At 44.4% G+C, this 24,918-nt stretch overlaps 1 protein-coding gene across 1 annotated transcript in view; it reads right to left on the bottom strand.

Annotated features, from left to right (window-relative positions):
* The window catches only part of KDM2B (lysine demethylase 2B), a 106,262-nt gene that overhangs the window by 19,617 nt on the left and 61,727 nt on the right, over positions 1 to 24,918 (bottom strand). The window contains exon 12 of the mRNA XM_083873681.1: positions 18,879 to 18,965. Coding sequence (XP_083729807.1) covers positions 18,879 to 18,965 — 87 coding nt within the window. The remainder of the gene's footprint in view (positions 1 to 18,878; positions 18,966 to 24,918) is intronic.

Below are 24,918 nucleotides of genomic sequence, written 5' to 3' on the forward strand. Positions count from 1 at the left end.
ACTGAAACCTAGGAAGCTGGTGGACTTGCACTGCCTTCTAGTGAACAGGACATCCTGCTCGTTTTTTTCCCTTCTGTGGGATTTTTTGTTGCTCTCTATATTACTGCTGTGACACACAAAGGTAACTTGCTCCTGCTCCCAAGACAGACACAGCACCTGGGCACTGGGGGTAAACATGGGCCATCACATGTACTATCCGATGCACAACTAAACCATTTACAAGTCATGAAGTTGGGCTCACCCTCCTACACTACAGTGCTTAAACGTGCCCACTCCTCCAACAGGAAATGGATTGCAGTGATTTTCTGAAGTGCTGGCCTCCTACAGACCCCACCAAATTCAACATGCTCCTGTTGGACATCAATGAAGGGATTAGATGGGGTGGTCTCAACAGGGCTGTGCAGATCTGGGAATAAGCTCAGGTACAACACTCACAGTTCTAAACCAGCCCTAGGAAATGAGCTACCTGGAAGCCTCTGCTCAGAACATGAGTTTACCCCGGTTATGGACAAACATTTGGCTGCTGGGCAGTTTCCACTGCCTACTTACAGGTACCTCAGCACACTTTCACACGTCCCAGCCCTGTTCAGCTGTCACAAACAAACCACCAACCAGGCTCAGAAAGACCAGAGGCACTAAGGAAGGGCCTTTGCCCTGAGCACAACTCTTACTGCAACAGAAACATAACCCTGATGTTTACAGCAGCACATTTCTAACCTTCACAATTACAAAGAACAACTCAAAAGACCTCGGGCAAACAAAAAACACCATGAACATGGAGCTTTGGAGAGAACACTGCAAGAGCTATCAGCCATTAAATGGATCATTAAATAGGTGCTGATGTTCCCCAGCTGCTGTCCCAACACCAACTGGGATCTGCTGGAGATGTCACCAGGCAACTCCACATACAAACTCCTCCATCCTAGAGAGGAAGATCAGCTGACCCTGTGACCAAGTCCAGAAGGAGGGAGGTCCTGGTTCTCAAAGCAAGGCTGAGTAAGTCTGCAGCCTAGAAACAAGCTTTTCCACAAGTGGCCTTTACCTGGGCACAGCTCTTATTCCACCACTGAGTTTCAGTGACCTGCTTAAACTGCTGCCAGCAGCACCAAACCATTATTTCAGACTCAACATCTCCAAGAAAAACCCAGAGACGTGGGGGGCTGTTCTGAAGGGCTTCTCAGGGGACCAGGTCAGTGAGACCCTGAAGCACTTCACTTCAACCAAGTACAATGTGAACAGCTCACGTAGTATCCACGGTGTACATCTCCTCTAGACAAGATCTCTTTTGTGTGCAGTGTTCACTGCTTCAAGGTGCTGTGCCACACAAATACATCCCTTGCATTTACAAGGTAGCAGTGATTTCATTCTGTAACACACAAACAAATTCTGATTATTCTCATTCACTGTAGTTAGACTCACAAAAGCACCCAAAGATGAGAATCCAGAACTTGCCAGTCCTGAGCTTAGAGCTTTATGTGGCATCCCAATGCAATTGTTTTAACAGAATTAGGATAGCCAAATCTAACTACCACTTATTTCTTCAGAAGGTCTGATAAATAAACACTAGGGGAAAATATTTTTTTATGGAAGCCACATGCATTAAAACATAATTCATGACTGCTGTGACCTAAAACATCACTCTAAAAGGGCCAGGTCACGGCACTGGAGTCACCCACAGGGTGGCACAGCAAAGGCTTCTGGTCAGTTCTGGCTTTGTCCTTTCCCACTGCAGAGGTGCATTTTTCCATCCAAACAGAGTGCAAGTCCTGGAGGACAAGACTCCTGCATGCTGCCCAGGGCAGTGAGCAGCACTGTCCCCTCCTGCTCTTGTGCCATATCCATCTCCCAGCCTCCTTATGCAGGGAGTTCTGGGCTTCCTGCTGGAAACCCAGTCAAACTGGCAATTCCCAGCAGTGGTGCAGACCAGGTAACTCTACATTAACCCCAGAATACTGGGGGTTGGTGTGTTACACTCACACTGCCAGGCACTACACAATCACACAACTGTTAAGGTTGGAAAGACCTCGAAGATCACGGAGTCCAACCATTAATTCAGCACTGCCGTGGTCACCACTAAACCATGTCCCCAGGTGCCACATCCACAGGGATTTTTAACACTTCCATAGACCATGATTCCACCACTTCCCTGAGGAGCCTGGGAATAATCACAACCAAGTCAACAGTTCCTCTGTATTAAACCCTTATGTCTGTTTAGCAATTAACAGAAACCCTTCTCAAAGGAAGAGCTCAGAGGAAGAAGGAAGAACAGGATGATGTAACTGCAGGAATGCAGTGGGGCCAAGGAAGAAGCTAGAGTTAGAGAGCAGAAAATCCCACTGATGCCAGTAACATCCTTAAAAGTTGTATTAACTGAAGAGCACACACCAACACCACGGATCATGTCTGACTTAAGCCTATCTGCCCAAAAATCTGCACATGCAAACTCCAGGAGAGCTGTTTTCCTCTCACAGTGAGTGTTTAGTTACATCACCCTCCTTCAGAATACACTCCTGCTGGGGTGGAGGTGTCCTGTAAGTCCAAGGTCCCTCATTAAACAAGCAGCATCAGAGGGAAGGGGAAGGCACTGGAACTTTTTCAATCCCAGCCATCCCAAATCAGCATTAATCCTCTCCAGATGTTCACTGCCACCATCTCTTCCAGTTCATACCTACAAAATCCTCTTCCACCACAACCAAAACAGATCCTAGTGACCCTTTCAGGTGACCACACCGGGTTCACTATTGAATCAGACTCATTTCCCATAAGAAAATAGAAAGAAAATAAAAAAGTTTATACTTTGCATGTTCATCTGGGTGTTAATGACACTCCAGCAGCTTTTCTGCCAGCATAGCAATGTTGTTTAGGGTGTGATAAACTGGCACATCAGTGCCAAGGCCAGTGCCCCTGTTTATTTTCCTCTGGTGGTGAGGAGGCAGAAGTTAGGCCTGGAGGGTGGAATAAGATATATTGGCAAAAATATGCTTTGGGAGATAAGCTGCATCAAAAGCAGGAGCTCTTAAAAACAAAGACACCAGTAAGTTCCACAGGCTTGGGGCACAACACTGCATTTTTTACTGCTGCTCCAGGACAAACGCCCCTGCCCCAGCCAGGAGCAGCTTCCTCTGTTTACACACAGTGAAGTGCCACAGTCAGAAATTGAATTTCTTCACACCAGGGGCAACACAGCAACCTGGTGGGCTGGGGCAGGGGCTGCCCACCCCACAGCCCAGGACACAGCCCCAGCACCCACACACTTCCAAGCCCCCAGTGCTGCTGGCAGCTTCCACAAGTGCAGTAAATCCTGCTCTGTGCTGCAAAACCCCACAGTCTTTTTGCCTTCTTAGATACACACCAGGGAAAGAGGGATGAAAGTCAGCATATAAAGTGAAAAAACCTGCAGCTTCTACCCAAGCATTGAAATTGTGCTGTTCAACTCCACCTTTAGAGGTGAAGCCTTTCACCTGTTACATACAAGGGCTGTCACAGTAGAAAAAGCAATGTAATATTGATTTGACACGTCCTGTGTAGAAAAACAGGGTAAGCAGACATTAAAGCAGGCCTGTATGAAAATACAGCTGGAGCTACATGAGGTGTTTTACCACTGGAACAGTTCTGAACAGAAAGGAAAACATTCCACAGGTCTTTGGTACATAGGTCACTGCCTTATAGTTTAGGATCAGACCAAGACTCTTAAGAAACTCCAAAAGAATGATTTCCCGTCTTGCATTGATTTTTTTGTTTTAAACTTCTAAGATACAAAAACGCTTTGAAAGCCTCAGGTTTTAGAAGAGTTGAAGAATGCCAGAACACAACCAACTTTCCAGATTCATCCAGCAAGAACCAGTACCTCCAAGCAGCAATTTCACAGCTGGTACAATACAGCTGAGACCAATCTGCTCTCCCAACCATTAGCTCTTTTCAAAAAGTGTGCAGTGATTGCACCAAGACACAGACACAAATGGAAAAGGCCTGGCATGAGAAAAAATTTAAGAAAAGACGCGGACTGGGACATTTTAACTATTATGTCTGGGAGCATAGCAGTGAACTCAGCAGCAGCGTGGGCCTGCACATTCACACAGTCCTAAGAATTAGGTAAAGGCTTAATAAAGTTACTCATCCAGGTTCTTGGACTGACAGTGCACCAGGCCAGCAGAGCACACTGAAGGTTCCTGCACAGATCTGCCATCCCTGGGGAGCACCCAGGGCACACCACCACCCCACACTCCTTTTCGGCCCTGTTTTCTAGAGCAATTCTGAACCAAAACAAGGTAAAGTTGTTCAAAACAAGATGGGTTTTTGGAAGATAGTCTCAACACCTGGACTACGTGGAAACTTGTCTCCAAAACCAAAATATTAGGTTATTTTAAAGAGCAAAACACCTCAAGTTTTGAACAAAACGATCAAGTTTATGTTTAAATTGCATACACATGTTTAATACTATTCCTGGTGCATTTTTAATTGCTTAGGCAGTTCTTAGAGAGTAAAATACGCAATCTAGAACATATGTTCTGGATTATTTTTCACAGATTACTTCATAAATTCAAAAAGTTTATTCTCTTTCCCCCACAGGGACAAAAAAAAAAAAAAAAAAAAAAAAAAAAAAAAAAAAAAAAAAAAAAAAAGCGCCTTCAGAGAATAAACCCTACAAGTATTAATAAAAGTTCTCTTTTCATTTCGGCACACATCCTTCTCTTTCTTCTACATCCCTCGTCCCTGGGAATGGAAAGGAGGCTTTGGCTATAAATCAAACCAAGACAAGGTAACCAGGCTCAGCATCAGACTCTCCCCCAAGTCCCGCAGCCCTCTCAGCTATTTGAGGAATCTTAATAGGAAAAAAAATAACAATTCTGCCGCGGACAGGGCAGCCCCCGAGAGGCAACAACCACCGCTGTGGCGGCGCGCCGGGGGCCCCGGGAGGTGCCGAAGCGGCTGTTGGTGCCCGCGGCGGGCGAGGCCGAGCGGCCCGGGCCGGCCCCAGGGAGGCTCCGCGGCCCCGCCCGGCGCGGCCCCTCTGCGGGCGGCGCTGCCCCGGGGCCGCTCCCGACCCCACATTGTTCCCGTCCCCGCGGCCGGCGCGGCGCTGCCCGGCCCGGCCTCCTCCCCTCCCTTTCCCGCTGCAAACTTCGCCGCCCGCCCCGGACCTGCTCCGGCCCCAGCTCGGGCCCCGGCCCCGGCTCGGGCTCCGGCTCCGACTCGTAGTCCTCCTCGTCGGCGCTCGCAGACATGGCCATGGCTCATGGTGGGCCCAGGCGGAGCCGAGCTGACATGGCTGGAGCGGCGCTGCTGGCGGAGCCCCGCTCCCCGCACACACACACACACATGCAGGAGGAGGAGGAGGAGGAAGGGGGGCCGTGCATATTCATGCCAGGCAGCCAGGAAGGGGCTGGCCCTGCCGGCACGGCCAATCGCGGGCCGCTTCCACACCGCCGGCCTGCGGGGACAGCGGGCACCGCGCGGCCGGGGCACGGCGGCCGCCCCCCGCACACTCGGCGCTGCCCGGGCACGGGGGGCTCGCCCGCCCGGCCGGCGATCAGCCCCCCGCCGGTAACGAGCCCCGCGCCGTGCCGAGGGCCGGCGGGGGCGGGCCGAGCTCGGGTGTGCCGAGCGGCGCTGGGCGGGGAGGATGCGCGGCCGCCCGCGGGGCGCTCGGCGCTGCTCGGGCTGCTCAGACAAAGGAGACGCGCACAGACACACACACAGCACACACACACACCCTGCACCGCGATACCTGCCCGCTCCCCTCCCGCGGCGCGGAGCCGCCAGCCCTACACCGAGCAAACTTGGAGATTGAAAAGCGGCAGAAGCAGAGCTGGGATGAGACGAGGAGACCCGGCTGGTGGAGCTGCTCGCTTCTGGCCTCGCGGTGCTCCTTGTGCAGGCACCCCCTCTTTGATTTGCTCCCAGGGAACCATTTCTAGCCCTACGCTGATGGTCCTGCCCCTCTGCTGGGGTTACACAATGAAACACCCTCCCGCAGTGTGACATGGTACACATGGGGCACTTGGGGACCTGTTCTGGATCCAAAACTCCCAGGGCTAGCACCTCCACACAGACACCGCCTTTGCCCTCCAGAACCTGAGGGTCACAGGCCTGTATTTGAGTGCCGGAGATTTAAATTTCCCATTGGATTTATGGGCCTGCTTTCAGGGGAAATCCCGATTCCACTCAAGTTGTTAGGATTTTGCCTCCGGCTCCTACGCCCACAACACAGAATTAAACATGAGATTAAATATTTGCATGTGCTGAGCAACCAAGAAGCCATAAAGAAGCACATCTAATGGTCCTTGCATCAGGATTTTTGCCAAACTAGTTTCAGCTCGGTTACCTGGTCTGAAATTACCACACTGCACAACCACTTTGGGGAGTTCAGAAGAGGCAGCAACAGGCAAGAGCTGGCACAGGAGCAAGCAGCAACACAGCCCTTGTGACACCAGGATCCACACCGAGCCTGGTCCCTCGAGTTTAAGTAACAAAACATAGTCAAACTTTAAGCACGCATTTACAGGCAACTGCTGATAAAGCCACATGAATCGTGTAATTATGCCCCTTCCTTATTTTCAGTACATTAAATATCCATTGTGTGTTGTACTCCTGTCCTCTTGCCAGCTCGAACTCAAATGATGGGTGGGTGATGGTGTTCTCCCCATCCTGCTCATCCACCCTGATGGGAGCAAAGCATTTACTCACAGCACATGATGGGGCTCCCAAAAGGCGATGGGATGTGCTCAGCCTGTCTCCTCTCCTCAGGTTTCTTTCCCCTCATTGTGTTCCTACACAACCGGGAGCAGGGGCAGAGGAAAGCTGAGGCATGAAAGGCATGTGCCTAAGGCCTTGGCTTTCAGAATCACAAGGTAATATCAGAATCCAATGTTTTCTGGAGGAGAGAGGAAAGGGGGGGGATGCATCTAATGACAGGCCTATAAGGGAGAGTTTTAAAAGGATGTGGCTACAGCCGTGTTTGTGGTGCCATAATACACCTGGCCTGCAGCAGCAGCAGCAGCAGCAGGACAGATGACATCCAGAATGAAAATGCCTGGTCCCACACCTGCCCGTGGGCAGACCAAGTCTCCACTAGCCCAATTCCCTGCAAGGCTCCCTGTAACCTGCCTCACACTTGTCTGTCCCTCCGGCCTTTTGGCTCAGTGATCCAGACTGGAGAAAAAAATAACTTGTGACATCCCTCAAGGACGATCCACCAGTCACACCACGGCAAAATGTCATTCACAGCAAATTAAATCATGACAAGAGATCATCCTACTCCTCTCAATCCGCAACGCATTCCAGCACTCCTGATGTTGGCATTGGCCTCTCTGGGCTGCAGCAGGTTCCCTCCCAGTGTAACCCACACCACGCTCACCCCAGAGCCAGCCCTGCCACCCCAGAGCGTGGCCACGCTGCCCTTGCAACAGCACCACAAGTGACAAGTGAGCTCTGATTACAGAGCCGGAGTTAGGAGGGAAGGCTCACACATGCCAAGATCTTGGAATGATTTCCAAACACAAGGTAAACTTTGCCGAGATGGTGGTTAAAAAAACGGGATAGGGGATGATATAAAATAGCAAATTGGGAATCAGCAAGGGGGAAACAACACGATAAAATAATTTTTTTTCTGATTATAATTGCTCTCAAAAAACCTCATCCTGTACAAGAGCGGCTAACCATTCAAAGGAATATTTAATACACAGACAGAACTATTAAGAGAGCATTTTCCAGCTCAATTCTTTCAGCTTGTCTACACTAGAGAACACTAAATTACAACAAATAGTGAGCAACCCTTATGTGAACAGCATCTAGTTGCCCAGCCTGGTGGAGTTTACAACAGTTTAGAACACAAAATGAGCAGCAGTGACCCCAGTCTTGCCTGCAGTGGCAGAACTGTGTCCATACTTCAGCTTAGTGTGATATAGTTCAGTAATAAATAACATCCTTAATTACGCTGCTGAATGAGCCATAGTGAAAACTGCATGAAAACAGACAGCACCTTCTATTTTGAACTGTTGCTTTGATTGCACCTCACCTGAAGTCATATATAAGTCTCATCAATATCATAATCTTCTCCACAGAAACCAATTATGTTGTCACAAACTGAGACAATAACCTCAAGCGAAGAATAAACAGCAGGAGCAGATGAGTGCCAAAGAACCAGATTTTATTCTCATGCAAATATCCTTAAGTAGTAAAACCAAGCTGGGGGAGGACGACTACAACCCCTGTGCTGTACTCACTCACTCCTGAGCATCTCCTGTACCAACAGATTGCAGCTGCTGCTGCCAGTGCTGAACAGGATCCGTGTTTTCCTATTACACACTAGACTTTATGATGCTCAATAATGAAGCGAAATAAAGTTTTTTATGTGGCACAAACACACTTTTGATTTAACCTTCCCTTGAAACTTTTTATGCACCTTTACAGAGTATTATATTTAGCTGGTATTAGAAAAAAATATTTACACAGAAACAATGAGAAAAACAACCTCAAGCTGGTTGATATGCAAGTCCTTGAAAAAAGATGTGATTTGAGCTGCTGCTGCTGCTTTCTACAGGCCAGCACAGCTGTTTTTGAAAAGGAAATCCACTGAGATGTTTATGAATCACAATTATTGACCTGTATCACAATAAGAGAGTTACCTAGTAGCTTTCTAAGGTTCATTGTTTTGGTGTAAGTGTCCATTCACATGAAATACGATCTTAACTGTTGGGCTTGGGCAAATTTCATGACACTTTTCTCAAGAGTTTTAACCAATATTTCAGTTGTATTCTCAACACTAGCACTGACAGTCTGACAGCCTAAATATCCACAATCTTACTACTTCCCATCTACTTTATCTGAACTATGACATAAGAGTTGTCATCAGATGCACTGAGTAACTGTCACAATCTTTCCAATAAAGTCTGATTGATCAACCTTAGATCAAATAAAGTAATGCAAGATGAAATAATATTGACTGCTCCCTCCATGCAATGCTACTGCTCCATACTTCCCTAAGCAGCGTCTAGCACTGTTCCAGGAGAACCAAAGGCAGCAAGGGCTGTACAGACACATCCTGGAGGACACAGCCATGAGCTATTACAGCAAAGGAGCAGCACCCAAACAAACAAGAGCCCAGACAGAACGTGCTGACAGGAACTCACTCACTCATAAGCCTTAAAACCCAAACAACCCTCCCCAAACCCAATATCCTGTCATCTTAATAAAGTAATAAATAAGACTGCAGAATGGTGAAACATGGACTTCATCTATCACACAAGACAGACTCTGCAGGAAGAGCCACAACATGACTGGGACTATCCACTGGGAAATTAGGGAAATCCTGCCATGCTTCCTTCTTCCACAGAGCCTTATGGCACAAAGTGTTTCCATAGCAGAGTTTGTGTCTCCAAGAGCCATGTTCTGTCAGTAAATGCAAAAACCAGTGAAGGAGGTTCCTAAGAAGATAAGCAGTGACTGCCATGCTGTGGAGGAAGATGCAAATAGATGTGGCTGAAAGAGTGGATTAACCGGAATAGGAAACCTGCTTTCCTGCAAGAGGCTCAGTGTGCTCTGACACACAGCACAGCACGCTGGGAGACAGTCAGCTGTGTCCAATGTGTGGGCAGCAGCCTGAAAATCCAGAGACCAAACCCAAACACATGGAAGGCAAAGGAGAAGCTCAAGTGCAGTTTGCCTATGAGGGCTCGTTGCTCATTGTCATCACCTACAAACTTGACATGGATTTGTGGGGAAACATCCAGGACTAACAACTAAACCACACTAGGCTAAGACTCACAGCTGCTTTGCTTTTTTTGGAATTTACTCATATAGTTTGCTATATTTGTTATTTTCCAGGAGAGCACTGCTGTCCCTCATCTAACTGGTCCACTGGTGCTGCAGGAAAGTCCTGAAGTTGAAACAAGCCCTCATTTATATTCTCAGCAGATTTTAATTTCAATGTGCTGTGGAACTAAGAGGAAGCCATCTTCTTGGGGACAGAACATACAATTCAATTTTGTTCTGAAATGTGGATGCAGGATTAATGTCCATAATTGCACGGCCTGTACTGTGGAATGACAAACGCCTTTCCCACTGCTCTGCCAATGTGCTTCAATCCAGAAACAAAACTATTAACTTTCAGATCTGTAACTCAAAGCTTGGATTGTTTTGATGTCGGGGTGGTGGAGAGCAAAAAGATGTTGGAAGTCAAACCAGGTTCAAACCTTAGCCTCTGTTGGCCAGTAATAAATGTAGGCCAGGCTCCTGGTGATAAAATCTAAGATGTGACAACTCATTTCACATAGACTATCTAAGGAAAAGGTCTTAAGACTACAGTAGTTTTCATCAGCACTTTTACTGTCATGAAATAAAGAGAAAGCTTCTTTCTTGAAAAATGGTAGTCAAGGCATAGTTGGGAAAAATTCATATTACTGAATATTCGTGTCTGTGGTAGAAGAATGACAGTGGGGAGGAATACATAAATCTTCTTGTGTGATACCTGCAGCACAACAGTTGGAAAACAGAGATGTCTGTTCATTTTTTTTCTAATCCATTTAGATTTCTAGACAGAGTCAAAATGGCTCTAATTTACCTGTTTGATGTAATAATCACATAAAGGCATTGGTCAGATTTCAAAGCAAGTGGCTGAGCGTTGATAAGAAGTGAAAATATTAAGTCAGAGATGGAAGATTAAGAAGGTGCTCATTCAAGTCCTTGCTATTTATAATTACTCCCTGAAGGGACACAATATTTCAAGTACAGCCTCTTGAGGTGAGAAATAATCTGTCAAGTCACCAGGCAAAGGTTTTAGAAAAATACTGAGGCAACAGGCAGTGAAGCTCTTTTGTAGAGTCATGGAGTGGGTTGGGTTGGAAGGGACCTTCAAGACCATCTAGTTTCAGCTCCCCATGGCATGTTACGTATGATACACATCCACCAAACCCTGGAACTCCTCTGCACCGAGTTACTGCACAAATGAATTTGTCTGGAGGACTAATGTGTGCAAGAGACTGAAACAGCGCTCAGAAAAATAAACAGGTCAGGCAAGGAGCTGCTTTCCTGAGCAGTGCTGCCCCGGGAAAGCAGAGGCTTGACAGGAACTCCCAGTAGCTTCAACAGCTTTCACTCCTTTGCACAGTACCCCGAGAAACCTTTGGTTCTGGTGCATCAGGTTTTATTCCTGCCTCCAAGTGTGTTTAGCAGGGGAAGGCCTTAATTTCGGATGTGTACAGCTACTGTGGGGAGTCCCCTAAAAAAATATCCCCCAAATCTCAACTATGTGGTTTTGTGTGTTAATAGATTTGTCAGGAGTCAAAACTGGGGTATTTTTCTTGAATATATTTCAGCTCTCTCCTACCACATGGCATCTACTATCCTACAGTGTAAAAGAACACGAATTATTCAAAATTATTTAAATCACTGATTCCAATCACAATTTAAATCAGTAAAGAGAAAAACAAATTTAAATTGATTTAAATCCTCATTTTCTTTTGTACTTGTGTTATTTTCTGGGAGAAGAGTAATTATTAGCATCTGATAACTATGAAGAAATGCCTGATTTGCAGTAGATTATGAACTTTATAATCAGGACTTTTTATCAACAAAAAGGATTCACAATACACACATATTTGTATATGCAAATCTCCTTGCAGACTACTGGCATTGAAAATTGTTGTTGACACCAAACAGAGTTCAGGCTCTGCTGTGTGGGATCACTTCAAACACCTTTAAGCTGGTGCCTGGCAAGAATGAAATGTGACAGTTTAAATCTCCTTTCTGCTCCTGCGCCACTTGGAATGACTGATGGAAAACTTACTTGAATCTCAACCAGAAAAATGCACCATACAACAACTTACCCAGAATCTCAACCAGAAAATACATCCTACAACAATTTACACAGGATTGTGCTGTTGTTTTACCTCCCTTTATAGTTTTTATCCTTTCCAAGGTTTTTCTAACACCAGATAGACTCATTTTTTACTTTAACACTTAAGTGCTTGCTTTTAATTGTCAGTATGTGCTTTCTAATACATTTGTATTCCCACAGGAAGTTCCCTGAGTAGATCTCCAAGGAACTGGCCTGTCTTAGGGAATCTGGAAGAGTTTTCCCACTGCTGCTACATGGAATGTTGCTTTCCTGGTGGTAGCCCCAGGCAGGCTCCTGAAGCTGATGCTGGTTTGATGTTGTGCCATTTCTACATGCTCAGATCTGTTTCAGACACCACTCTGGTTAAAACACTAATTGCTGTAACGAGTCCCTCACTGCTCCTGCCTCTCTGGGTGGAGCTGGCCCAGCGATAGCTATGGCAGGAATTCTTAGTAACCAAGCAAGTAAAAACTGGAAGCACTTATTCAAAGGTTTTCAGGAATGTTCTTTGTCCACCTCACACCTCTCCCCCTGAACTGAAAGAAAACCTGATATAAAACAATGCTCAGCACTTCTGAAAAATCACATTGGTTTCAAGTTAATCAAAACACTCCATTTTATGCTACCCCCTAATTTTTGCATACAATCAAATTTATTGTGTCCACTGATTCTTAGTCCATTTACTTACTATTTCTTAGATTTGATCTAATGTATAATGTCACATAAAATTAAATCCATAAATAAAGGAGCTGTTATTAAAAACTGATAGATTTTCTTCTCTTTGCAGCATTTTTAAGGTGAAACACCAAAAAGAGGGAAAAAGTTTCCTTGCTGGAAATGGGGACAGACATATGAAAGTACATAGGCACATCTATGGGGTCCAGATCTGGAGGTGGTGGCTAATCCTGCTGAGTTTCATTATTTAAAATACAGGTTCATTCTAAAAAATCTACCACCCTTTTCACCACAGCTGTCTACAGCTCTTCTTGTGTGTTCTTTGGTCCAGACTGTGAACAATGATCTGAAATCTTATTTCCAGGCTGAATCTATTTATGGTATGTTTATATTCACTTCTTCCCATGCCAACATTGTCCATTAGCTTCAATAACTCTTTTCCTGCCCCGATGATTATACTCCCTGAAGTTCTTACACAACAATCATCTCCCCCTTCAACTCAGCTGGGCCATGCTGAACCAGGCATGTCCTGCCAGTCCCTGCTCTCCAACATCACATCTTGAATATGTGTGGTTGTGGAGTCTCACATTCACCCTCACCACAAAGCTACCTATAATGGAACTAGAATAGAGTAAGGAAAAAAAAAAAAGCTCAAATGTATGGGTTTTGTACCAGAAAAAACTGAACTGACTTGTGATTTTCAGCTTGGGAATAGGGGAAAAAATACTGAAACACAGTAATTGGGACATAAAAAAATCCTTGACAGCACAGAGATGAACAGACACCTCATTCAAATTTCTCAGAATGCATAATATAGAGGGCATGAAGTGTATTTATGATATTAAAGGACAGATCTGAAGCAACATAAGGAAGTACTTATCTACACAGAGCTTTATTAAACCGCAGGGGACACTGCCACAGGATGCTGAGGACATCAAAAAGATCAACAGGTTCCGCAAATTATTAGGTAAATTCACAGAGAGAAAAAAATTCTACCAGGGGACACTAAGCAGAAAAAGATGAAGATAAAATCTTCCATCTTAACAGGGAAGATAAGCAAAGGGAATCTCTGTGTTTCTGCTTTGCTCCTACGACTCCTTTAGCAGCGGTGACGGCACCACCAGGAACAGGACAGTGCTACAAGGACTGTGGGCTGGTGGAACATGACTTTCCTCAGCCACAGGAATCAGCCTTTTGCTCTGCCTCTCACAGATTAGTTCACGTGAGTTAATCCTTCTTTTTCACATCCATGGTTGTATCTGTCAAATTCTGCAAAAAGATTTCTAGTAAAAATAATGGGGTACAAACTGAACTGCTGTAGGACAGAACTCACTACAGAAAACAGATGCTGCCATCCCAGAAGGGCCTTTTCAATGTGATGCCCACCTGTGACCACCCCAACCCAAAAAATCCATCCTGAGGGATGCCTTCCTTTTTTTTTTTTTTTTTTTTCAATAATCACTTTTTCTTCTTGGTTCTCATGCCCTGATACAGAGCTATTATTTGCATTATTTGCACTATTTGCATGGCCAATCACAGGGAAACTGGTGTTTAAAAAACCCAATAATCCAATCAAAGCTTCAGTCTGTGTCCTGTTCTAATTAATAGTATTCCATTAAATAGGAATATTACCATTTCTTTATTACACTTCTCAGCTATCTTCTTTTAAAATCAACAGGTAAAATTACATGGAGAAGGAGTATGAACAGGCATCAGAAAAACAGCCACATATTGCAGCACTGTTAACCAGCTACTGAAAATTACAGCTCCATCTCCTGCTCACAGCCAGACCTAAATATATTTGGACCCTCACTCTCATTGCAAATGCAGTGGCTTTAGTTTTGTGCCAGGTAAGAGAGATGAGAATCCAGCTCCCAGTCTGCATTTCTAACTCTTCACAGAACAGGAGAGTCCAAACATATTTTAGTTCTTTATAGCTGCTCTTCGTAGGCAACTAAAGATCTTTATCACGATAAAAACAGAAGGCACTGCCACAGAGTGTAATTACATGCTGCTGGAGTTGACTGTTTTCTTCCAGAAATAGGAAATGGTTTGAAAAACGTGGTTTCTGCTTGAGCCATATTCTGAATTCCTTAAATAAAATACTATCCCTTATTCCTGTGCAGATAAATGGGAACTCCAGCACTGTAGGGCTGAGTAACTCATGGGAATGGGTTTTGAGACTGGGCTTGGTAGTCACCAGTTTCCTGCACCAGTGACCAGCTGTGAGCTGCCACAGTGGAAAATCAGGTTGAGGATCTGTTCATACCCCCCTAAAGTTCAGGTCCAAGTGATGGGGTAGAATTTGGGATGATTTCTTGCTCTTCTTTAGTTGCTGAAGAACCCAGCATGTGAAGGCAGCATGCTCTATGGAGCTCTTCCCTTTGGACAGCAGGATTTGGTCAAAGGATGGACTTGATGATCCTGGAGATTTTTTACAACATTAATGATCCATGATTACAACCCTCCAGATAACACTGAGCCCTGCACTGAGTGAGGAGAGGCCACTGCTGCACAGCCCCCAGCACAGGAACAGGATGGGGGTTGCACATCCACAGCTGCATCCGCGCCAGCAGCCAGTGGGAAATGTCCTGCCTGAAGGTACAGAAACTGTCAGTCAGCCATCAGGACAAGCAGGTTTCAAATATCCACTGAGTCCCACATTCCTGATTCCTTCAACAGGCCTAAATTAGGATTGTTGTACATATCCTAAGACCCCTGGCACTGGACTGTTTTCTCTTACTGTACAGCTGAAAGAAAAATACAGGTTCTTGCTTCTTCTGAAATAGAGTTTCCAAAGGGGGAAAGAAAAGGTGCCTAAAGGAGAGTAATTATTGTGCTAAATAATTATCAGTAAATTATAAGAAGTACAAGCAACTCAAAATAGCTCCATAAAGATGAGTAAATATGATCTGAAGAGGTGTCTATGAATCACACTCCATCTCTCTTATTATCACAAAATAATAAAGGTTCATACATTTTACTACAGAACTTTCCACTGAAGATGCCAGAGATCCTTATAAACATTCATTTTACCTCCCAGCCTCCCAGATGGGAAGCCCCATCTCCACCCGGAAAAGCTCAGGGATCAGGAATGTGCCATTCACCTCACACGACACAAGGTGCTGCAGCAGAGCTGGAACAGGCACAGACCCCGGCCTCCCATTTTGTGCACTAACCACAAGATCATCAAATGTCACCCAGTTATTCCATCTACTGACTAAACCATTGCTGATTATTACTTCTGTTCCTTTTCCCAGAGAATCCTCCTCTTTGTCAGGGAGCTGCAGTGTGACTGGCAGCCCCAAATGCCTTTGGGAAAGGTGGACAGAGAGAGGCAGGGCCAAGACACACAGACGGGTCTTCCCTGTGCTTGGTTAAATGTCCTGCCCATTACACTCATCCTCTCTGAACTGGGAGCTGAGGTGAAGGAACAGATTTCTTCCTTAAACCCCAGCATGTCACAGGCTTCAAGCAGCCATTCTGCAGCTCTGTGCACGCTGCTCATGTCACACCCACAACATGTGGAAGAAACGGACTCCATTTTAAAGGGAAATATTATTTGCTGCTTTGAAAACCATGCAGGTTATCAAAAGGCACATTTTTTCAAAAGCAAGTCAGTGTAACCAAGCTTGACCTTCCCCAACTTGGGTTACTCACACAGACACTCCCTTTCCCTGTTCCAAGGATCTCTGACTCCAGTCAGGGTTCTCTCCCTCTGCTCTTTGCTTTTCTCATTCCATCCCTTTTCAGTACTTGCTTCTCTCCTAATCCTGCTCTCTCGCCATTTCTAGTCTCTTCCCCTCCTTTCTTTACAGTAATTTCCATTTTCTTTGAAATGTTTTGGCATTTAATGCTGGCTTTATTCTTCCTTCTCCATCTGCTGCTCTTGTCTTTCTAAATCTCTTCTGGAGCCTTCTCTCGGGAGAAAGCAAGAGAGATGTACTCTGTTCCATGTACTGCTTCATCTTTCTGGATTTCAGTTCCCTTCTTTTCCTTCATGGCTTGGAATTAGACAATCCTGTCTGGAAGCTGATACCAACTAAAATGTCTCCTTGCAGCCCCCCAGTAATGGGTACTGTGCTGTACTGGATCTCCTGCTCCCTCTGAACACAAGGCTCTCAGGAAAGCACTGGGAAATATTTGCTATTTCTCCTATAAATACTACAAGAGCAAGACTGCAGAAAGCAAAATTACTAGTAGATTTTACTCCCCTGACTTGTGCCCAACATTTGTGGGATCTTCTGGCCATGGAGACTTGCTCCACCAGCTACAATCCATTTTCCAAGGGAGTTTCCCCCTCCCTAAGGGTTTTTCTTCTCTATAAAATCTTCTATTTCATTATCGGGGCTTACAGGGAACAAAGGAGAAATAACCAAGCTTAACTACTAAAACTGCTTTTAGACAAATCTCCCCTATATTGTCTTTCCCACAGATTTTAATTTGAGACTTAAAGGCTCAGCTCTAAGATGTCTCTTCCCAGCCTGTTCACTTGGCCTCTGTTCCCAGGAAGGGAAATAGCTGGAACATGGAAAACGACAAGGACATTTGCCAATTAGAAACACAACAAATTTCTCTTGGGAAATGTGCAGCCCTATCTGCAAGTGTACCTTTGAACTAAAACATAAGACATAACACAAACGGATCGCAGATTAAACAAAGCAAATATGAAGAGAATGGTGAAAGGATTTTTTTTTCTGCTATCAATTTTGTTTATTTCCTATCTTCAACCTAAAGTCTGCCTTTCTGTAGAAGTTTTCCTTGTATTTGTTATTAACTGGTAAGGTTCATATTGTCATACCAGTGAGAATGATGACTCCTAAAAGTTTTTGCTTTCAAAAAGGCAGAAGGAAAAAACACCTGAAAAAAACCTCCTTGGTGCCAACAAGATGGATTTTGCAAAAAAGGGTAAGATTTAAGTCACAAAAATTACAAATACTCTACAGTTGCAGTTATGTTGCCAATACACAGAAATAGAAGAAATGAAGCATTTATCAAGGTTCCAAAATAAAGTGAGCAAGAACATTAACAAATGCCAAAGCTTATAAAAGCCTCAAAGCACTCAGATCCTCCCTTCTCTCACAAGCTCAAAAGGGAGTCAGTTATTCCTTAGTTTTATCTTATGTTTCCCACACCACTTTTTCTCTAGTCCCAGAAATTTTGCTTTATCCAATGCCCAAAATATACCTGCCCGTGGAATGAGCAGCAGCCATAAAACCAGAGGAGTGGAGAATCTCACACCTGTTTCTCAAGGTTTTCCACTGTTGTTTCTAAACCAGAGTTTTAAACACAGAGCATATTCTCATGGATTTATTACAAGCTAAAAGGGAAATATGTATTTAAGAAGACATAATTCCTCTGAAATGTGCTGAGCTAAAACCCAAAAAGAGACCAAGAAAGAACGTGATGTGCTCATCCTGCCCCACTCTCCTCTGGCAGTTCCATGTTTATGGTCTCCTACTTCCCATCTGCAAACAGCAAATTCTCGTGGCTACACGTGCCATAACAAGTTCACCAGCACAAAAAGTGAGAACTGAGTGAATTATCTTTCCTGATAATTATTTGAAAGGTATCTACAAAGATAACAACGACAGATTTTCAGATCAAAGCCTGATTTAAGCTGACCGACCCCTTCAGCGTTTCTAAAGAAATAATGGATTATAAAACTAATTCAGTGAAAAATGAAAGTAAAAATAGAAGCGATGAGACATCTTCTAAATAAGCAAAGCTGCTTTTACAGCATGCTGAATAACTGGAGTGTGGTAAACATACCACTGTTATAAATAACAACCAGCCTCTTGACATTGTTCTTTCGTTAATTATTTCAAATTCTTTATCAGCCCTAACGAAGCAAACCTCACGGTTCTCCTGCAAAGTGAAAAGAATTGCTCCCATGTATAGGAGGAAAAATTAGGACATAAGGACAGAAAACAATGCTTCAAAGTTACAGTGGCACATTGTACAGAGCACTCAGGAAGTCTCGTGGTGTAAGAGAAAAACCATCCTCTCGTTCCAACGAGAGTGTTCCCTAAGTGGCTGATTTACACATTTACACATCATTTAATTTTACACAAAATGCATCAAAATTTTTAGATTTAACCGTAATTAGTAAACAATCAAGACATATCAAAGTTTTAGGCTGGTAAGTAAGGCCCAAACAAACTCTTTTAAAATGGAAACTCTGATTTCTCCCTGCTCTCTCCTTGCTTCAAGTCTTAATCATAAAATCATTAAAAGTAACATTTTGTATTCAAAATGCTAGCAGCTGCCAACAGATAATACACAGCACTTTGTCAGATTATAGATAAATAAACACCAGAGCAGGCACAACAATGATTAGTAATGATTACTTATTGTGTCTCATTACCTTTGTGGTCTTCTTGGGCCAGCTGACCACAGGGACACCCGAAATGGCAAGATTTTGGTCATCATCAGCATGTTCCTTCAGGATGTTCTGTTGCAAATGAAAAGGCCTTTATTAACCAAACATTTATCCAACTCAAGAGTGCAGAGACCTTCAGAAGAGAATACTCTGCTCTCATGGCAGTGACAAGATCTCTGCAAATTACTTTTGATTCCAAACTTCCAATTCTCACTGCAACTCTCACACCTCTCATTAACATCCAAGACGTGAAACTTCTTGCAAAACAGGCAGCAAAATCAGCCATTAATCACCTCAAATGTTACAGAATTCTTTAATATTGGTGTGTCCAAGACTGGTGTCTTACCAATATCATCCCTCTCTCTCAAAGTCCAGATCATTAAATCCCAACTGACCCCTTCTCTCCTAATCAAGGCTACAGCAGGCCTGAGAAGAAGACTCTGTCCCTGTTAATTCAGCCATCACATGGCAGGTGTGTAGTCTGGAGCAATCCTCAGATGCCTGGTCATTCAGGTAAGCCAAGAAGAAAAATGTACTCTGGAATCTTTCATCTTTTTGCACATGGCAGTCCAAGGGCACCATCATTCCCACTGCCCTTCCTTCCCCCACGATGGGCAGGACAGAGCTGAATCCAGTTCCCTTTATGTGACCAGCTGAGGCATTCAGCTTCCTGAGTGTTCACTAGGAAAGGATCAGACTATGGGCAGCATTAAGGGAAAAAGATTGGTCTCCCCTCCCTTCCACCCCCACCAAACCCTTTTCTTTGATGCACTGTTCTAGAAATTTCATGAGTGGGTTGCACAGGCTGACACAGCTTCCACCACTGTGAATCACTCCCATGACCAGTAACTCAACACTGAGGTGGTAAAACACTCAGTGGTGCAGCTGGGAATAGTCCACTCCCGTGACTCCCTACGTGCTCACTAATTTAGCTACAAAGCTCTTCATTTTGGAGTTCAGGTGGCTGAAAAGGAAGAAATTAAAATAAAAAAAAGAGTCCGAAGGAGGATTCTGCTGTGCTGCTGAAAACTGAAGGCCAGATCAGCACTAACAGGTTAAAGACCGAGGGAAAAAAAAAAAAAAAAAAAAAAAAAAAGCTCCAGTAGAACAAATGAGAACTGCAGGTTGGAAATTACCTCAACAGAATATTTAGGAGATGACCCCAGACAATGAAGTTCAGCAGTGCTGTTCCCAAGTATATGAAAAAAAGCTTAATTAGCCAACAACAGGCAGCAGGCTCTGTCAGTCCCCAGTGCAGCACTCTAGTAATTAGTAATTTCACACACTATACAAAAAAAGCTTAAAATACAGTAATTGTTTTAATAGGGAGTACACTTGGAATTCATCTGTAATCATCCAACTAAAGCCCGGAGTGTGATGCCATGTTCCAGTCCCCAGGAGCCTGAGTTTGGATGAGTGTCCCTGGGGCTGACTTTCTCCCTGGAGCTCAGACAACCTGTCACACTCAGCCCAATTCCCCAGCCTGTGTTTCAATGAGAGCTGTGTTACTAACATACAGCACAGCCCCAGCACAGGGCTGCTCCTGCAGACACCAGCAATGCTGCTGGTGATACTGGTTAGGCCGAGAGCAGCACCAGTGACCAGAATAAGCGATACCAGCACAAGCCCAGTTTCACCAGCCCAGTGCTGTGGCTGCACTCAGGGGTTTGCAAAGGTGAGGAGTAAAACCCAGCTTGCCCCAGCCTGGCTGTGATGCAGAGTCTGTACTGTACCTGCTCTTCCAGTGAAACACCCAGCAACTTTTACACGGGGACTAATCATTGGCAAATTAACTCTTAGCCAAGCTGAGGTGAAGTGAACACCTCTTTTCTTGTGTCCTTTTTATTTGGAGAGAGATCACTGCATTAACTGAGCTGTGACCACATTCTCAAAGTTCAATCCTAAAACTGAGAGCTCTTTTGTATTCTCATTGCAAAGCCAAAATTCTCCAGAACAAGGAGGCAGCTTGAGAGCCATAAACAAAGGACAAATTAATCCCTTTTTACTTTGCTGCTCTTAGGTTTGAAAGCCTGTAAGACAGAAAACCTTAACATTTCCACTAACGACTGTCAGAGACTCGGAGTTCAATGGAAAAGCACAGTATATTCCAAGAACTTGGCAAGGTAATGAAGGTTTCTTGTTATCGTATGCATCACGTGAAAATATTATCCAAGGAGAAATGTAAAACGATGGCAGCTTATCATCTGAGGCAGCTGAAAACAACGGCTGTCTGCGCACAGAGCCACAGCACAGCCACGCTCGCGCCGACTGCAGCGTCAAGTGTCAGCTCACAACAGGCTGGGGGAGGCAGGGTTTTGTTCACCTGCTTAAAAACAAGGAAAAGGAAGATAAAGAAAAGCCATGGGGCTCCAGTTAGAGGAACAACGTGATGCTCTCTCGGCACAAGGCAGCCCGGATTCATTACACTTGAGAGCTGTGGTGACAACAGCAGGTATGAAGGGAAGAAGCTGATTAACTGTATGAGAATTCAGCTTAGCCATTAATTTCAAAAGCACAGCAAGGAACGACTCCCCTGAAATGCATTCAGTAGAAGGAGTTTTTTTTTCTGTCATCAGAATGAGAAGGGGGTAAGATTTCTTGGCAAGAAAAAGTAAGAACATATTTCAGTAGATATCATCTGTCTTGCACAAGAATCTTCTCCTGCTGCCAAGGAGTTGCAGATATTTGACGACCTCTGTTCTTCAAACTGAGTTTCTTCTGCTCTAATGGACTTCCACAGGCCCTTCTGAAGAAGGGCAGTGTTTTTGCTTTGAAGTGGGCAAGATCTGTGGCATTAGTAAGAGGCAGATCTCACATTCCTGTTCCTCAACAGCAGCAGAGGAATTAACATCCTGCTGGTAACACACAGAAATGTGATGTGCAGAAATCAGAGGCTGCACACAGGTGAGTATCCCTGGCAGTGGGTTTAATGTGTGTGGGCTGCACTGCCACAATCAAAGGTCTGCTCAGCTTTACCTGTCCTGTGACGTGGAGAGCAAACTACACCAAGGAGTATGATGGAGACCTCTTCTTCATGTATAAGCCCACCCCAGCACTGCTGCAGCCAGCAGGGATTTAATTCCCTCTTTGGGCTGAGGGAAGAACTGATCTGCTCTCCAAGTGAGGCCTGTTCCACTCTGCAAATAAGCCTCCCCTGTGCTGCTGCACTCCATCGATCACGGTGATAAATGGGTGCTCAATCTGCAGAGGCAGCACTTGGCACTTCTGGATTGCTGTGTCCCCACCAGACAGGCACACTTAGTTTGGAGCTCAGATGATGTGTAAGGAATTTACACAGGCTTAGTTTAGTTTTCAGTCTCCCTTCTCATAAGGAAAATAAATTACTTTACTTCAGAAAGTCTCACCTACTTGACATTAAATAGCTGTATACAGCTGTGGCTGTGTTTACCACTAAGAGCAGTAATCCAGTCACCCATCCTTTACTGTGCTCTTGCTCAGCTGGGAAAGCATGGATTCTTTGTGAGCTACCCCGATTAGTTCTGTGAAACTTCACATCACTGAATAAAATGGTTTCCTTTCTCCAGTTTAACTATCCATATCCTGTTTTCTGAAAACATTAATTATCTTCCTGAAGCACAAAGACAGACTTGAATGTCATACAAAAAAAGTTCCTGAGTGTATTTCATTAAGAAATAAAAGTGCTACAATAAACACTGATTTATTTGCTTCAGGAAGAAACTTGTTTAAGACTTTCCAAGCAGAGCAAGATCTTTCAGACTTTGTCAGAGCATGTTCTTGCTATGCATTTGTTAAAAATAACTCTCAAATGGGTGCACTAAAAGGGAACTTCTAATAGGAAGCATTATTAATACATCACATGCCTGAAAGTTGGGTTGCCAATGAAATAAACCTTGTTAATACAGCCAAATACAGTCACAGCATGGGTAATTTGCACAGCTCCTGCACGATTTGTGTCATTCAGTCACACAGCTGACTGGTGCTCTGGGTATTCATCAGGGTGAGGTAAAGGGGCCAGGCCTCTGCTCACTCCACTGCTGATGCTATCAGCAAACCCCCCACGTTATTACCTGTACAGGGTGGAAAACTAGTAGCAAAGTAAGGGAGAACATGATTCAGTGGTGAAGGAGATAAATACCATTCTGGAAAATGGACTGTATTTCTTCCTCTGCCACTATGTCTCTATGTGGGACAGGGCAAATTTTTTAAGTCAAGTTTCCACAGGCAGTCATGAATTGTGTGCTCCTGCTCTTCCTCACACCTGGTTTGGGATCTGGATGCTAAAGATCAGAACTTCTGCTCTACAGAAATGTTAAGCCACTGAAGTTTCAGTTTAAGTAAAATCATCTTTTGTACGTGTCAGTGTTAAATACACTAATTGTTCTGTGGCACCTAAAGTGCCCAGTACCCAAAATTACTTTTATCTTAATCTCTTTACACCCCAGTTCCCTGTGATAACAACAGCTCATCCATTATGTGTGGAGCAGAGGGTGAGGATCCCTGGGAACCCCAAGGGAACATTCATTCACCCTGTTCAGATGAGATTCTTTAGCAATTCCTTAGACACTGTTGAAGAAGATGTTTGAGTTAACATGGTTTTAAAAAAGCCTCACTCCGACTAATCAGTCACAGACTGGCCAAACATCCAGAGGTGATTCCAGGGGAAACGATCCTGCAGCGTGTCTGATGTTTAGATGTGGTCATGGGCTCTTTAACCAGCAGGGAACCATCAGTATCCAGATGTTGGGCTACATCCTGATGGTTACAGTGTGTGCTGGCAAGGACAGAAAGTTTAGAAGCAGGCAGTTATCAAAGGAGATGGAACATCAAGCTGTACACAATAAACTGGCAGGTGCTCACTTAATACCAGTTACAGCACAAAAAGCTGATACTGGCCTTCTTTTAAAATGTCCATTTGTAGTTCTCCATGTCTGTAGTCAGTGAATCCACTGCTCTGGAGAGGAATGGGAAAACAGATACTCCCACATGGAGCTTTAAGCCAGATTCACATATGGTACCTTGCTGTGTTCTGGGGAGATGTCTCACAGCACTCTGGAGTCTGTCATCCAAAGAGGGAGCAGGATCCCACTCGGAACATCTGCACCAGCCATTATATGTTGCACCCCTTTCTGGATTTTTAAGTGAAAATTATCCTGTGCATCAAGCTTGGAGAAGTAACATGACCATTCTTTCAGTTTCACCAAAAATCCAACTTCTGGTCTTCATTTTGATTTCTGATTAAAAGATGACTGATCCCAGAACAGGCTTGTGAGTCTACATCCGCAGCTTTGAGCAGGTGTGTCCACTTTCCTGTACAAAGTGGCTGATTTTGCAAGAAGGGAGTTTCTGAGCTCTTGTGGTTTACCAAAACGAGAGCAGTGTGTCACACTTCCATGCTCCGAGATCAGGGAATATGGTTCCACTGCACTCTGCACATGTTCAGCCTTCTCTAAGTGGCTTTGAAGATTTCTAACCAGCTGTTACACCACTTGCCCTAAGAAAGTACAGGCTCCCTCCCCATTTACCACACAAACATATATTTTTCCCCTCAGATCGTGCCTTACAGAGCTCTTGTGTATAGAAAATATGTAAGTGCAGACCCATACTGTTCACAGACTGAAAATCTACAGAGAAGTTGTGTCACTAGTGAGCACTCACTCCTCACACCAACTCCAAAACCAATATAATGTACCAGTGGAGAATAATTATCAACCAATAGAGGGCAATGGAGGAAAGGAAAATGAAAAAGGTGAAAGGAAAAAAAAGCAACTGGAAGTGTTAGACAATCTATCTTCTGAGCTGCAATCAAGTATTTACATTTTGTATGTGTCAGCTAATGAGGTGTACACCAGGGAGACATGAGACCAAAAAGGGCTGATTAAGACTATAAATATAAACAAACTTTTTGAGGTGTAATATTTACATGTGGAACATAACAAGTGATGAATTATGAGAGGATATAAACTTTTGGCCACAATTGTGACAGTCAGGAAGGACTGTGTCACTTAAATCTGGCTGCAAACAGGAGCCAGAGACAGCTTTGGTT

Source organism: Zosterops lateralis, assembly GCF_965231275.1.
Source record: "Zosterops lateralis genome assembly, chromosome: 17".
Lineage (NCBI taxonomy): Eukaryota > Metazoa > Chordata > Aves > Passeriformes > Zosteropidae > Zosterops > Zosterops lateralis.